Consider the following 16408-nt stretch of genomic DNA (forward strand, 5'->3'; position numbering starts at 1 on the left):
AATAGGATAATTGCAGGTTTCCAAATGTGTTTGCCTGCAACCGCTCTTAACCGGTCTACCTTGCCTTGTTATGTGATGGACATATTCCAAAATGTCTACGATGAGGTTTTTCTGTGATTCAGAGACAATCTGGATGTTTAAGGGGGATTTTCGCACAATCTGTTCATTCATGCCTGACGATACAATTTGTTGGCTGCACAAATACCTGTCGCTCAGCTGCCGAAATTTCCATACCTGATCACATGACAGGTCCCCTGACCCTTACTTTCGAAGAAATAAATAAATAAAAGGAAGAGTAAGCATATTATTTAATAAGTAGGAGCTGATACTGTAGGTCCCCTGACGTTTGAGTGGTATGAGGTTTAGATCTGCATAATACGAGAGTTAAATCATGTCCCCCGTCTCTGCCCTTGGCGGAGGGGCAAGGGGCAACTACGGTGGCACTTGGTAGAGCACATACACTTCATGACCAAAAGTATTTGGACACCCGAACATCACACATCTCATTCCAAATTCATGGGCATTAATATGAGTTGGTCCCCCCCCTTTTGCTGCTATAAAAGCCTCCACTCTTCTGGGAAGACTTTCCACGAGATGTTGGAACATTGCTGTTGGGATTTGCTTCCATTCAGCCAGAAGAGCATTAGTGAGGTCGGGCACTGATGTTGGGCGATTAGGTCTGGCTCGCAGTTGGCGTTCCAATTCATCCCAAAGGTGTTCGATGGGGATGAGGTCAGGGCTCTGTGCAGGTCAGTCAAGTTCTTCCACACCAATCTCGACAAACCATTTCTGTATGGACCTCACTTTGTGCACAGAGGCATTGCCATGCTGAAACAGAAAAGTGCCTTCCCCAAACTGTTGCCACAAAGTTGGAAGCAGACAATCATCTAGAATGTCATTGTATGCTGTAGCGTTAAGATTTCCCTTCACTGGAACTAAGTTGCCATGAAAAACAGCCCCGACCATTATTCCTCCTCCACCAAACTTTACAGTTGGCACTATGCATTCAAGCAGTTGTGTTCTTCTGGCATCCGCAAACCCAGATTAGTCCGTCGGACTGCCAGATGGTGAAGCGTGATACATCACTCCAGAGAACGTGTTTCCCACTGCTCCAGAGTCCAATGGAGGTGAGCTTTACACCACTCCAGCTGACGCTTGGCATTGTGCATGGTGATCTTAGGCTTGTGTGCGGCTGCTCAGCCATGGAAACCCATTTCATGAAGCTCCAGGCGAACAGTTGTCGTGCTGACGTTGCTTCCAGAGGCAGTTTTCAACTCGGGAGTGAGTGTTGCAACCGAGGACAGCCGAATTTTTAATGCTCTACACGCTTCAGCACTCGGCATTCCCGTTCTGTGAGCTTGTGTGGACTACCACTTCGCGGATGAGCTGTTGTTGCTCCGAGACATTTCCACTTCACAATAACAGCACTTACAGTTGACCGGGGCAGCTCTAGCAGGGCAGAAATTTGACGAACTGACTTGTTGGAAAGGTGGCATCCTATCACGATGCCACGTTGAAAGTCACTGAGCTCTTCAGTACGGCCCATTCTACTACCAATGTTTGTCCATGGAGATTGCATGACCGTGTGCTACATTATATATACCTGTCAGCAATGAGTGTGGCTGAAAAGGCCGAATCCTCTCATTAGAAGGGGTGTCCTCATACATTTGGTCATGTAGTGTACCTCTGCCATGCTGAATAGGTGATTTTATTGCATACATATACTAGCTCTTCCACGAGCCTATGCTGAGTACACTGAACAGATCAGGAAGCAACAGGACAAAAGGAGCAGTAGAGAGAGGGGGAAAACACCAACAGCAGAGCCGAAGGCAAAGACAGTGGGAGGCATACAAACAATGGATGTGGGGAGGAATGGGGTTCAGGAGAGGATGCATGGGGTGGACAAGATGGATATAGAAGGAAACTCACAGGAGAGAAAACTGGAAATTTGGAAGGAGGAGAGATTGTGGTGTGTTGAATGGGGTAAACGAGGGTAGAAAAGATCATGGTTTTGGATTGGGGATGATCTGAGATGATGGTGGAGGTTGCACAAGCAGTTTTGTTCGAATCCGTCCATTAAATTTTGAGTTATCCTGCTCACAGACAGGCAGACAAACACCTTCGGTGGCGGAGATAATAAAATATGCCATAGGCATCATAGAAGTGGGGGAATTAACCCATCCACAAGGATGGTTATTAGTACGTAAAATATAGATTTAGAATCGATATCGAAAAAGCATTTCTGTCTTTTTTTTTTTTTTTTTTTCTTTCTGTATACTGAATCGAGGCTTGTGAAAGAGCTAACATTTACTTCACAAACAAATCAACCAGAGAAACAAAATATATGAAAAGAGGGAGCAGAAGACAAGACAAGATGAGGAGAGAAGGGGAAGCACACAACCACAACATTTGAGAGCAGGGAGATGTGTGGAAGGGAGTGGGCTTGGGGGGAGGAGGCGTGGGAAAGGGGGGGGGGGGGGGGGGGGAGGGAAAAGTATAAAACACAAGGACACCAAGGACTTCCAGGAATTAAGTTGGTATTTCAAAAAAGTGGAATTGGGGTGAAATTAGCGGGGGTAGAAAAGATCAAGGTTTTGGATGGGGGAAGATAAGAGATGGTGGTGAACAGCTGTTTTAAAGACCTGGAGGGTGGAGTGGGATTGAAGAGAGTGAGGGAGATCATTGTGTCCTTCTTCTAGTCCCATCCTCCAACCAACAGCCATATCGGTTAAATAAGCACAAAGGGAGCTCAAAGTTAGCACAGGCAGGATGAGCTCAATGGCCTTTACCGCGTGCTTCGTTAACTGTGCAAACGTGTTAACTTTCCCCAGGGGTTGTTTTGACCCGTTAAACCTACTGCCGGTGGATTCCTGGGACGTTTGTGATTTTGGGGACATTCTGAAGCTTGAAGGAGTGATCCATACTGGTAAGAGGCATTAACGTGTACCGTAATAGGTACATCATGGTGCCTGGAATGCAAATTTGGGTGAAGTCCTGTGTGTATAACTTGCCCAGTTTCTGCACAGCACTGAATCTAATTACTATGCTTCAAAACAGGCAAACTCATTACGCATAATTTGACTCGTGCCAGGCGTCATGTTGCTCCGATTGGCATATTTGTGTAAAATGAAACTACCAAAACTACTCGTGCTGCATGTGGTCTTGCTAACAATGTGTGAGTGTCGTTGGTTGTTATGTTACAAGGACACAATGATCTACCGATGGATATTGCTTCTCTCCGAACAATGTATGGAGGCTCCTTACCTCTCAGATTCTCTGTAAACGGGGCAGCAGCCTCTTTTCTCTCTCTCTCTCTCTCTCTCTCTCTCTCTCTCTCTCTCTCTCTCTCTCTGTCTCTCTCTCTCCTCTCTCCTCTCTCTCCCTCTCCTCTCTCTCCCTCTCCCTCTCCTCTCTCCTCTCTCTCTCTCTCTCTCTCTCTCTCTCTCTCTCTCTCCTCTCTCCTCTCTCCTCTCTCTTCTCTCTCTCTCTCTCTCTCTCTCTCTCTCTCTCTCTCTCTCTCTCTCTCTCCTCTCTCCCTCCTCTCTGTCTCTCAGTCTTGATGTAATCACGAGCTGATCCAACAACTTGGAGTACGTCTTTCACCAGTAGCAAGTGTCGCACACTGTCTCTACAAAAGGACCATCTAAATTCTAAAGGGTGTTGCAAAACATTTTACCTTTTTCCCCCCCGAGAACCCGTTACGGTTGTGCACGCATTCGGGGGGAAAAAAGGTAAAATGTTTTGCAACACCCCTTAGTGAACCCTCCCATCTACTTCCTTGACAAGCTGCTTCAAGAGATTCAGTTTCTCAATATTTTGGTCCTCATTATCACCCACGATCTCTCTTGAGCAAATCACCTGTTGGAGTCGGCCTCCAAAGTGATATACTAAGTTGACCCGCAAAGTCAGCCGCCCAGTCAAAGATCCTCTGTCGTGGCAAGTATTACGAACTTCTAACAACCTACAAGGCCTTCATCTGCAACTTGATGGAGTACTGCTACCATATTGAGCTAGCACCTCTATATCACACATTTCACATCTTAATATTGTGGATGTCAAGGCTCCCAAAATAATTGGACTCCCTCGTGATGAAGCGGGATCACTGGGCAGGGTACTTCCACATCACAGACTATGGCCTCTCTGTCTTCTCATGCCTTCTTTCTCGTCTTGCACCCTCTGTCCTTTCAATGCTCTGTAGACACTTCCCACTCCCCCACCCATTTCAGCCCTTGGTTTCTCCAGGGCATGTCTGCTCTGCCAGTAATTTGATTCTGGTGAAACTCCCACAATATAGACTCATTGATCATCTCCACTCATTTGTTCCTCTTTTTCTCACCTGTGGAATCAACAGTCTTCCATTCAGTTGCATGCACAGTTGTCCAATCCTCTTCTTGCAGCCACTTCGTGCTGTGCTTGAGCTCGTATCCAGCTTGTTCACCTCCTGCGTCTTGCATCCCCACCCCTTGATCTCAGTCTTCCCCTCACCAATGCTTCCTCTAAATGTCCCTCTGTTGTATCGTATCCCTCAACAGTGCTGCTGGTGTGTTTATTCACTCTCCACTGTGTTCTCGCTATTCTGTTCTGTTCTATGGTCTCGCTCATTTACGAGCCTCGACTTTGCATATAAAAATAAATAGGCCAGAGTGGGCTGAATGATCATCTCTTGAAGTTATAGCTCACACCTGTGCTTTTTTTGAGGAACCCCCTTGCAGTCCCTGATCCGAAATCGAAAAAAAAATGTAAGACCGAGCAATCCTGCGGACCATCGAGTAAAAGGGTTGTATCAGATTTCAGAGCAATCGGTTGGTAACGAAGGGAAGAGTAGGAATCCGAAGTTTGGGGGGTAACCCCCCTGAGAGCCCCCACGATACGAAATCGAAAAGTCGAAGCTCGAGCAATTGCACAGTCTACTGCCTTGCATTCATGTGTCAAGTTTCAGAACAATCAGCCTGGTGATAATGGAGGAGTGGCAAAAATAAGAACAAAGTTAACGGGCAGATGATCAGGTGGATGGACGGACAGACAACCGGACATCACAACTCATTTTATAATATATCACAACTTCGAAAACCGAGATGAGATGATGTAAAATGAAACAAAACCAGGACTTTACATCCCTGTTAAAATGATGGCGTTCTCTGAGGTGCCGCCTTCTCCACTGGAACTGAACTGGGCGACATTTTAATTCTGATTGAACTCCACATTAGAGCAAATTTATGACCAGAAAATGAGCTAACCTTCTGTGGTTCCACCAACAACACCCAGCCTTCCAATCCGAATACTAACTGGACTCGACACGACAAACGTCTTGCGTCCCAAAGGGATGGAGCTCATTCAAGCCAATAAGTCAAACTGACCACGGAGAGGGAAGAATGGTTTGTGCAGTAATGTGTACTCACACCAGCTTGAACTTCAGGGTGATATATATCAACATCTCACTTGAGGTAGAACTTAATCCAAAGAATCAAGGAAAAGTCAGTTGCCTCATCTGAAAAGCAAAAAAGGAAAACAAAAAATGTGATCACACTGAGTATTTTATTTACTATTTTATCTCGACCTAAAAAAGGCAAAAATCTCTCTCTCTTTGTATACTGAAACGCAAAAGAAACTTACCACCTTTGAAACCTTTAAATATCAACAATAACACTGCGTGTAGTAAATGTGTGAACTTATTTGTGGACAATAGTGTCCTCGCTGTCAGACAAAACGGTCACGGATGGTCACTTGAACCTTCAATGGTCACTTCATAGCACAGCTGTTGAACAGCCGTTTTGACTGTCAGTGATTAGCCAAGGGGTACGGGATGATTTTAATGAGCTGCACGTGATGTCTTGATATTGGCTTTAAAAAGGCCAGTGCAAAATGGGCATTTTGACCGAAAAATTTGACCATTTTGACCAACTTCAAAAAGACCGAAAACACAAAAGAAACTTACCACCTTTGAAACCTTTAAATATCAACAATAACACTGCGTATAGTAAATGTGTGAACTTATTTGTGGACAATAGTGTCCTCACTGTCAGACAAAACGGTCACGGATGGTCACTTGAACCTTCAATGGTCACTTCATAGCACAGCTGTTGAACAGCCGTTTTGACTGTCAGTGATTACCCAAGGGGTACGGGATGATTTTAATGAGCTGCACGTGATGTCTTGATATTGGCTTTAAAAAGGCCAGTGCAAAATGGGCATTTTGACCGAAACATTTGACCATTTTGACCATTTTGACCAACTTCAAAAAGACCGAAAACGCAAAAGAAACTTACCACTTGTTTGAAATGTAATAAAATTGTAACAGTTCAAAATAAAACAAACCAACAATTGCTAATTGAAACATTGGCATTTTATTGATGACATGTCAAGTTTTTGACCAAGATACACCATCTCATCAGTTTGTTCTACAGTACAGAACACCACAGGGTGCAATGTCAGTCCCCTTTCAATAGCGTGTATGGCCACCATTGTTTTGGATACAGGCAGTGCATCGTCGGCATATACTGCCTACCAGTCTTTGGATGGATTGCTGCTGGATTCTGTCCCACTCAGTCCTCAATGTCTGAAGCAGCTCTGCCCGTGTCCTGGCCCTGCCAACGACGCGTCTCCCAAGCTCATCCCACAGGTGCTCTATGGGATTCAGGTCAGGGGAGAGCGCAGGCCACTGCATGGTGTTGATGTTCTCGCCTTGGAGAAATGCAGTGGTAAAGCGAGCAGCATGGGGACGAGCGTTGTCATGCTGAAAGGTTCTCAGTTCTGGGTGGTCTAGCAGGAATGGCAGCAGATGAGGTCGCAGGATGTTATCCACATACCGCTGGGCGTTAAGATTCCCATCCACAACCACCAGTGGCGTCCTGTACCGGCCTGATATGGCTGCCCACACCATCACACTTGGGCCACCCCACCTGTTGGCTTGACGCACGCAACAATCGGCATATCGCTCGCCAGTTCTTCTCCAGACACGCTCACGCCCATCAGGACTGTCCACACAGAACCTTGACTCTTCGCTGAAAGCGACGTCGTTCCACTGCGCCAAGGTCCACCGCTGATGCTGCTGGCACCATCTCTGACGGTTGCGGCGATGGGCAACCGTCATCACGGGGCCTCTGTATGGTCTTCTGGCAGTCAGACTATAGTCATGCAGTCGTCTTCCTGCAGTATCATTGGAGATCCGTGGGTTTGCACGCCCCGGAGTTTCTGCCGCAGTGCGGGATGCTGGACGGAATCGATCCCGCAGGTGACTTCGGACCATCTGCCTGTCCTGCCTTGCAGTGGTGACTCTTGGCCTCCCTGATCGAGGTCTGTCATCTGCAGAGTTGTGGAGGGTGTCTCTGTCCACCAGGGCCAATATCGTCTGGTGTGAACAGCCAAGGCGACGTGCCACCTCACGGTAGTTCAGTCCGCCTTGCAGCATGCCCAGGGCACGCTGCCGTTGATCCCTTGACAATCGTGGCATGTTGATTGAAATGCCCATTTTGCACTGGCCTTTTTAAAGCCAATATCAAGACATCACGTGCAGCTCATTAAAATCATCCCGTACCCCTTGGCTAATCACTGACAGTCAAAACGGCTGTTCAACAGCTGTGCTATGAAGTGACCATTGAAGGTTCAAGTGACCATCCGTGACCGTTTTATCTGACAGTGAGGACACTATTGTCCACAAATAAGTTCACACATTTACTATACGCAGTGTTATTGTTGATATTTAAAGGTTTCAAAGGTGGTAAGTTTCTTTTGTGTTTTCGGTCTTTGTGAAGTTGGTCAAAATGGTCAAATCTTTCGGTCAAAATGCCCATTTTGCACTGGCCTTTTTAAAGCCAACATCAAGACATCACGTGCAGCTCATTAAAATCATCCCGTACCCCTTGGCTAATCACTGACAGTCAAAACGGCTGTTCAACAGCTGTGCTATGAAGTGACCATTGAAGGTTCAAGTGACCATCCGTGACTGTTTTGTCTGACAGTGAGGACACTATTGTCCACAAATAAGTTCACACATTTACTACATGCAGTGTTATTGTTGATATTTAAAGGTTTCAAAGGTGGTAAGTTTCTTTTGCGTTTCAGTATATGTGTCCTCTGTTTGCACGTGGTCCCTGTTTGCACGTGGTCCCTGTTTGCACGTGGTCCCTGTTTGCACGTGTGTGCCCCCTGTTTGCACGTGTATGTGTCCCCTGTTTGCACGTGTCCCCTGTTTGCACGTGGTCCCTGTTTGCACGTGTCCCCTATTTGCACTTGGTCTCTGTTTGTACGTGGTCTCTGTTTGCACGTGGTCTCTGTTTGTACGTGGTCTGTTTGCACATGGTCTCTGTTTGCACGTGGTCCCTGTTTGTACGTGGTCTCTGTTTGCACGTGGTCTGTTTGCACGTGGTCTCTGTTTGCACGTGGTCCCTGTTTGCACGTGGTCTCTGTTTGTACGTGGTCTCTGTTTGCACGTGGTCTCTGTTTGCACATGGTCCCTGTTTGCACGTGGTCTCTGTTTGCACGTGTATGTGTCCCCTGTTTGCACGTCGTCTCTGTTTGTACGTGGTCTCTGTTTGCACGTGGTCTCTGTTTGTACATGGTCTGTTTGCACGTGGTCTCTGTTTGCACGTGGTCCCTGTTTGTACGTGGTCTCTGTTTGTACGTGGTCTGTTTGGACGTGGTCTCTGTTTGCACGTGGTCCCTGTTTGCACGTGGTCTCTGTTTGTACGTGGTCTCTGTTTGTACGTGGTCTCTGTTTGCACATGGTCCCTGTTTGCACGTGTGTGTGTCCCCTGTTTGCACGTGGTCTCTGTTTGTACGTGGTCTCTGTTTGCACGTGTATGTGTCCCCTGTTTGCACGTCGTCTCTGTTTGTACATGGTCTCTGTTTGTACGTGGTCTCTGTTTGTACGTGGTCTGTTTGCACGTGGTCTCTGTTTGCACGTGGTCCCTGTTTGTACGTGGTCTGTTTGCACGTGGTCTCTGTTTGCACGTGGTCCCTGTTTGCACGTGGTCTCTGTTTGTACATGGTCTCTGTTTGTACGTGGTCTCTGTTTGCACATGGTCCCTGTTTGCACGTGTGTGTGTCCCCTGTTTGCACGTGGTCTCTGTTTGTACATGGTCTCCGTTTGTACGTGGTCTCTGTTTGCACGTGTATGTGTCCCCTGTTTGCACGTGGTCTCTGTTTGTACGTGGTCTCTGTTTGTACGTGGTCCCTGTTTGCACATGGTCCCTGTTTGCACGTGTATGTGTCCCCTGTTTGCACATGGTCTCTGTTTGTACGTAGTCTCTGCTTGTACGTGGTCTCTGTTTGCACGTGGTCCCTGTTTGCACGTGTATGTGTCCCCTGTTTGCACATGGTCCCTGTTTGCACGTGGTCCCTGTTTGCACGTTGTCTCTGTTTGCACGTGTCACCTGTTTGCACGTCGTCTCTGTTTGTACGTGGTCCCTGTTTGTGTGTGGTCTCTGTTTGCACGTGGTCTCTGTTTGCACGTGGTCTCTGTTTGTACGTGGTCTCTGTTTGCACGTGGTCTCTGTTTGCACGTGGTCTCTGTTTGCACGTGGTCTCTGTTTGTACGTGGTCTCTGTTTGCACGTGGTCTCTGTTTGCACGTGGTCTCTGTTTGCACGTGGTCTCTGTTTGCACGTGGTCTCTGTTTTCACGTGGTCTCTGTTTGCACGTGGTCTCTGTTTGCACGTGGTCTCTGTTTGCACGTGGTCTCTGTTTGTACATGGTCTCTGTTTGTACGTGGTCTCTGTTTGCACGTGGTCTCTGTTTGCATGTGGTCTCTGTTTGTACATGGTCTCTGTTTGTTAATGGTCTCTGTTTGTACGTGGTCTCTGTTTGTATGTGGTCTGTTTGCACGTGGTCTCTGTTTGCACGTGGTCTCTGTTTGTTAATGGTCTCTGTTTGTACATGGTCTCTGTTTGTATGTGGTCTGTTTGCACGTGGTCTCTGTTTGCACGTGGTCTCTGTTTGTACATGATCTCTGTTTGCACGTGGTCTCTGTTTGTACGTGGTCTCTGTTTGCACGTGGTCTCTGTTTGTACGTGGTCTCTGTTTGCACGTGGTCTCTGTTTGTATGTATTCCCTGTATGTATGTGTTCTATGCATGATTGCATGGCCACGTCTTTAATTACAAACTCCAAACCTGGGGTACAAATACAACTCTGTGTGCAGGGTAATATCGGCTACGTGGCTGTTGGATGTGTTAAGGTGTGGGTTGTGTCGTTGTTGGAGTTTCCGTTGGGTGTTGTACACATGTGGGTGTGGTGTTTGGGTTCAAGTGTTGTTGTTGTTGTTGTTCACCACTGTTTGTACCATCCAACAACAACAACACCAACAACAAGCGCACACACATGCTCATGCACATTCATATAACACCAGATCACATGTAAGTAATAACAACACCAAAAAGAGCAGAGGAACCCATCAATGATGTGCTTTGACATGTATTTGCCTGAGGTTTGCAAAAATAGAAAAATTTAAAAACTCCATCTGACCTCGAGCACCAGCACGTGACAGGAAGTGGTCACATGGTGAATAAAAACCTGGTGCGTGCCAAGGCTCGGGGTCTATTGGCCTGAGGAAGCCTGCTGTGAAGCGGGTGAAACGTTGCCTGAGACTGGGTTACCTTATGCTTAGTTGCTCAAATTTGCGGAGTAGATCTAGTTTTACTTTCTGGTTGGAAGGGCCTTTTATATATATAACCTTTATTTTTTGGTTGGAACCTTTATTTTTCGTGCGTAAAAAAAAGAAGCTAGGGAGGTGTTGATTGGTGCACGTATGTAGGCGATCCTAATGCGCACGTGTGAATTTTTTCCCACCTGCAGAAGCTGTCATTCGACGGCAGACCGCCGATGAGTGAGGAAATGTAAGTGAGCGCCGTCGGATTTTCGTTTTTGACAAAATGACGGAAAAACTTGAACAACGCTACTGCATCAAATTTTGTGTAAAGCTTGGCGATTCCCAAGTGGAAACGATCCGCAAGATTCAACACCGTTCATTCCATTATGAAGGAGGATTTGGGCTTCAGGAGAATCTCAGCGAAGTTCATACCAAAGCTGCTAACGATTGAGCAGAAGCAACTCCGTTTGGAGATCGCAAAGGACATGCTGGAGACTGTGAACAGCGATCCCAGCTTCCTCAGCACAGTGATCACTGGCGATGAGTCCTGGGTTTATGGGTACGACCCAGAAACCAAGTTGCAGTTTTGATGCAAGTTTGATGAAACACAAAATTTGATGCAGTAGCGTTGTTCAAGTTTTTCCGTCATTTTGTCAAAAACGAAAATCCGACGGCGCTCACTTACATGTCCTCACTCATCGGCGGTCTGCCGTCGAATGACAGCTTCTGCAGGTGGGAAAAAATTCACGCGTGCGCATTAGGATCGCCTACATACGTGCACCAATCAACGCCTCCCTAGCTTCTTTTTTTTACGCACGAAAAATAAAGGTCGGATACTTTTTGAACACACTACGTATATATATATATATATATATATATATATATATATATATGTATATATATATATTAGGGTGGGCTTCAAAAAAGCAAAATGCAGATCTTCTCCGGGACATGGTCTATTGTTGTTCCTTTTGGTGTCAAAGGAAACCACACCAAAGTTGAATGGAATCCAATAATATTTAGGGGTGCCACATCAGTGATGAATTTTCCCCCATGCAAAAATAGGAATTCCCATTTTTTGGGCTGTATATACACAAAATAAATACATAATTATATATATACATTAAATATAATATTAAAAATAAATATATAGTAAATATACATTAAATAATAAATATACATAAATACACATTATACATTATATATATACAATATATTATACATACAGTTTTGAGACTTCCTATGATCACTATCTGGGCAATTTTCATGCATGTTTTGTACAGGTTCCCGGGGTCAGGGGTACGCTTTTTTATTGTGTAATATGTAGGCCTAACTTATTGACTGTGGCTCTTTTGTAGAGAGTGACCCTGTGGAGTAAGAATTAACAGGATTTTACCCACATTCTTGCGTATTTTGCAGATATGGCATGTGCTAGTACCAGTGTTTCATTGAAAACTCGGGCTCAGGATAATGTGTATCTCATTGGGTCCACTTCTGGAGATGCCATCAAAGGTGCCAAGCTCCCGACTGTGCATCAATCTCTTGTCCTGTTTTTCCATCACCTGAAGAAGGAGAATCGCACTGCCCGGGAGAGTGCAACCCTCACCATTGAAGAGGTTGTGAAGTTCTGGGAAAAAGCTCACCTACCTACAACGATGAAGCAGCACTGCATCCATCGTTTGGAGAGGCTATATGAAGAATGGAGGAGCCTCCAAAAAGGTGCAAAGCGGGGTGGTGCGACCCAAGAGAAAAAGGAAGCATCCTTCAAGGCCTCCTTGGAGAAGACGTTTGATCTTAGGCATGCAGATTCGGAGGCCATAATCACCAACCCCGAGGACAGGAAGTTTCTTCACGATCAATTCTCAGAGAGGAAGGCTTCAATGGGATCTGTAGACACTGTGTTGGAAGCAAAAACGTTCTTGTGTGTTTGAAAGATCAGCAGCCACGAGATGATTATCGTGAACTCCTAGAACTGACTGTCATCTACATGGGAGGAATCCCACCTCGTGGAATCCGGATCATGGCTCCAGGAGCAATGCACAGAGCCAGATGGATGGCAAAAGCACTATATTCACTACAGGTGTTCATGTTTCGGTCAGAGTTCCACTTGACACTTCGAGAGGCGAGAGAACTCCGAGCCTTCAACATTTTTGTCTGCCTTGTGTATGTACAGGCTTGGTTTCGGGCTCCACAAGCTATTGAGGCTCCCCTGAATGACATTAACCTCTTCAAGAAGTTGGAAAAGTTTGAACAAATCAATCAGAAGATGGCTCAGGCAGCCTTGAAGGCACTTGGCCGCCACACGTGGTACATGAGCCCAGTACTAGTGGCATTTGCATTCTTTGACACCAGAATTGACAAAGAAAGCAAGATCAATATGATTGAAGCATTGAAAAATGACGGTGAAAACCCCTCTCCAAAGAGACCAGCTATCAAACGAGGAACCGCCCTGTCAATCGCTGGCCTCATAAAAAAACACACCAAGCATTTCTTCAGCATCCTAGGGACCCCAACTGATTGGATGGATAAGGATCCTGGTTCATGGGAGCAAGAAACCAGCTTTCAGGAAGCAAAGAAAGCCGCCAGTGGCTTAGTCGTGGTGAACGACAGGGCAGAAAGGGGTGTCGCATTGATACAAGACTACAATAAGCTTCTTACAAAGGATGAAGAGCAAAAGCAAGCTCTGCTCCAAGTTGTTGCTGCTCACAGGAAGATGTACCCCGATGCCAAGAAGGCAACAGTGGTGAAACAGGCCCAGAAATAGGAGTTACATTTCTCATTATATTTGGGTTTTTTAATATTATGTGATATGGTGTCTCTTCATTTTATGAACTGAACATTTGGATTGTTATCATTGAATTTGAGTTTTCATAGCAATATAGTGCTATTTGTGCAGCTATTGTAACTTGTGTTTGCTAGAATACAAAGAAAGTGAGTGGAGGGTGGATTTTCATAAAACAAACTTCTGGTTTTGCTTTCGATCCATATATAGAAAAGTTTTGTAGACACCTTTAGTTTGAAGGCTGATGTGGCACCCCTAAATAAAATCAGATTGCTTTCATATTTGGTGTCTTTTCATTTTGGAACAACAGGAACAACATAAAGCCATGTCCCAGTAAATATTTAAAAAAATTTATTTTGAGCACCACCCTAATATATATATATATATATATATATATATATATATATATATATATATATATATATATATATATATATATACATACATACATGGCTAGAATACTGGGTACACGACTACAACACTGGGTACACTAAGTGTTACATCTGAGAGGAAAAATAAAATTTCAGGCAACAGTAAGTATGCTGTATTATGTTGTTTTGTATATATTGGAATATCCGAGTTTGAAGCATCAGACCTACTACATGCTTAGTTTTCACCACAATGGTGATGGAAGACACCTCACTCGCTCGAATCACTACTAAGACTGGACAATCAGCATTTTGCTCGTTATTTCATACTTTGTTTTCGATAAACGCAATTTTCGAGCATCATAACGGTGGACACGAAAAGTCATTGTGTCAGCGTCATGCCACAAATTTCTTAGTTGGTGTCAGCGTTATGAACAGAATAAAAACACACAGTTTCATCGTAAAAGGCAATCTCACAGCAAATTTAACCTTATTTATGATAGCCTAATATAATAGACAGAAAGATTATGTGCCAGACTACAAAATACATTAATTTGAGCGGCTTAAACGACCATCTCCAATTTCCATTTCCATGGTGAAGTGGCTTTCGCCACGTTATTTTGAGAGGCAAGCAACCAAACGTTTTGACATGTTTTTCCTCCCCCGAAATTGTAGACTCATCAGAATGTTATACTAATTGAAAGATGAAAGAAGAGTCATATTTCCTACCTCATAATATCTGGTTTAGTGATGAAAAGTGGTAATATCGGCAGGACTGGGGCACGAAACGGTGCCAACGAGAGTGCACTTCGCACGCTGTATTCGTGCATAACGCAGCACCGGAGGACACGGACCCGAAAACAAGTTCTGACATCATCCATAAACGAGTGGTCGTCTGCCAGCGAGTGGCTGCTTTGCGATCACAACAAACGGGACCCGAGTTACACATAATCAAGTTTCGAGCGATGCGGGTTTCTTTTCACTTTTGCTGGGATGTGATTCGTGCATAACGGGGCGGACAACAAAAAAAATACGACAAAATTATCGTGACAAAATTTTTTTACTTTCTGATTGATCGATTGAATAAGCATCAAGGGCATTCTTCTTAAGGTATTTCTTAACCAACACACCTCGGTCATTTCACGAGTCCTTCTTGATTTGAAAATTAAACTGACATCACAATTATTATGAATTTGGTGGACACCAAGCGTTATGCACGAATCACATATTTTGCCACGCATTGCACATTTCAAGGAATTTTAGAAAATGCAAAAAAAGCAAAACCAGGAGACAGACTAGACATCAAACATTACATTTAATTACAATTTTAATCATCAATGCATTTTTTTTATTTAAAGACAATGAAATAAAAATTGACATCGTGAGAATGTAACATATTATTTCGAAAATAAGCCATTTTTGTCTTGTTTACTCAACTATCGCAAATCCAAGTGCATTATATAATGTGAAAATCAGGTTTTTGCAGGTCCTCAAGACTATTTGCTACAACATAAAACCATAGGTGTGTTTTCATTCAGTTCATTTTTTTTAATTAAGGAGATTTTATTTCACATGTGTAAAAGTGTAACCAGTATTGTAGCCATGGAATTATATTTATTATATATATATATATATATATATATATATATATATATATATATATATATATATATATATATATATATATATATTTATATATATATATATATATATATATATATATATATATAGTATATATATATATATATATATGTATATATATATATATATATATATATATATATATATATATATATATATGTATATATATATATATATATATATATATATATATATACACACACACACACATATTTATTTATTTATTTATTAAGTAATGGCTTGCGGTTGCGATTAAAATCAAATGAATCTATCTTGAGTTCTCCAACCTTTAATGAGCAAAATAAATAACTGCTCGACATTTCGATCAGCAAAACGAACAATCGTGCATCCACTGACCTTTCTCAAGAGTAAAGAAAAACAATTTTACACCCCCCTTTATATCATGGGAAAAAGGGGGTGGGGACACCGAAACCACCAATCAATGCCATTCTGGAACAAACTCGTGCCATTCAAATTTGTCCGTGCAGTGCAAGTGTAATGATGAGGGTTAAGCAGGATGATTTGCCATTACCTTCCCAGCAGCCAGTCAGTTAGGGCAGGAACGTGTAATAGGTTTGAGGTGCCAGTGACAGGTCCCCTACTCTGCGCAAGACACTGTGGAATCTATAATATTCACCAACTAAAGTGAGCAGATGGGACACAGTTTTAATATCCATCCCAAGGATGGCACACTTTGTGATACAAAGCCCTGACTGCCAAACACCCACCTAACAGCCGGAGCCCAGAGTCAAACTCACACAAGACAGCTCAAAGGTAAGTGCACTTTATAATTATTCTTTGTACACTCCCACTCTCCCACATCTGGGAAGGAAATCAATGGACGCGATTTGTGGATTGCTTCCATGAGTGCCAAACACCATATGTTCTTGCGAAGTTGTGAACACGGAAGACGCATGGGTCTTCCAAATCTGACAAAGATAGTAAGCCTTCGAGCGAGTCAGATGTCAAACCACATGCAACAAAAAAAAGAGCTGAAGAAACTTAGTGGTTTAATTTAACAAGATGCGGATACA

At 44.0% G+C, this 16408-nt stretch overlaps 1 protein-coding gene across 1 annotated transcript in view; it reads right to left on the reverse strand.

Annotated features, from left to right (window-relative positions):
- Positions 1–5368: 5368 nt before the first annotated feature.
- The window catches only part of GHDC (GH3 domain containing), an 85103-nt gene continuing 74063 nt past the window's right edge, over positions 5369–16408 (reverse strand). Inside the window, exon 10 of the mRNA XM_068114306.2 lies at positions 5369–5488. Within this exon, the coding sequence (XP_067970407.2) occupies positions 5465–5488 (24 nt within the window). The 3' untranslated portion in view covers positions 5369–5464. The remainder of the gene's footprint in view (positions 5489–16408) is intronic.

Source organism: Myxine glutinosa, chromosome 4, assembly GCF_964187855.1.
Source record: "Myxine glutinosa chromosome 4, kmMyxGlut1.1, whole genome shotgun sequence".
Taxonomy (NCBI): domain Eukaryota; kingdom Metazoa; phylum Chordata; class Myxini; order Myxiniformes; family Myxinidae; genus Myxine; species Myxine glutinosa.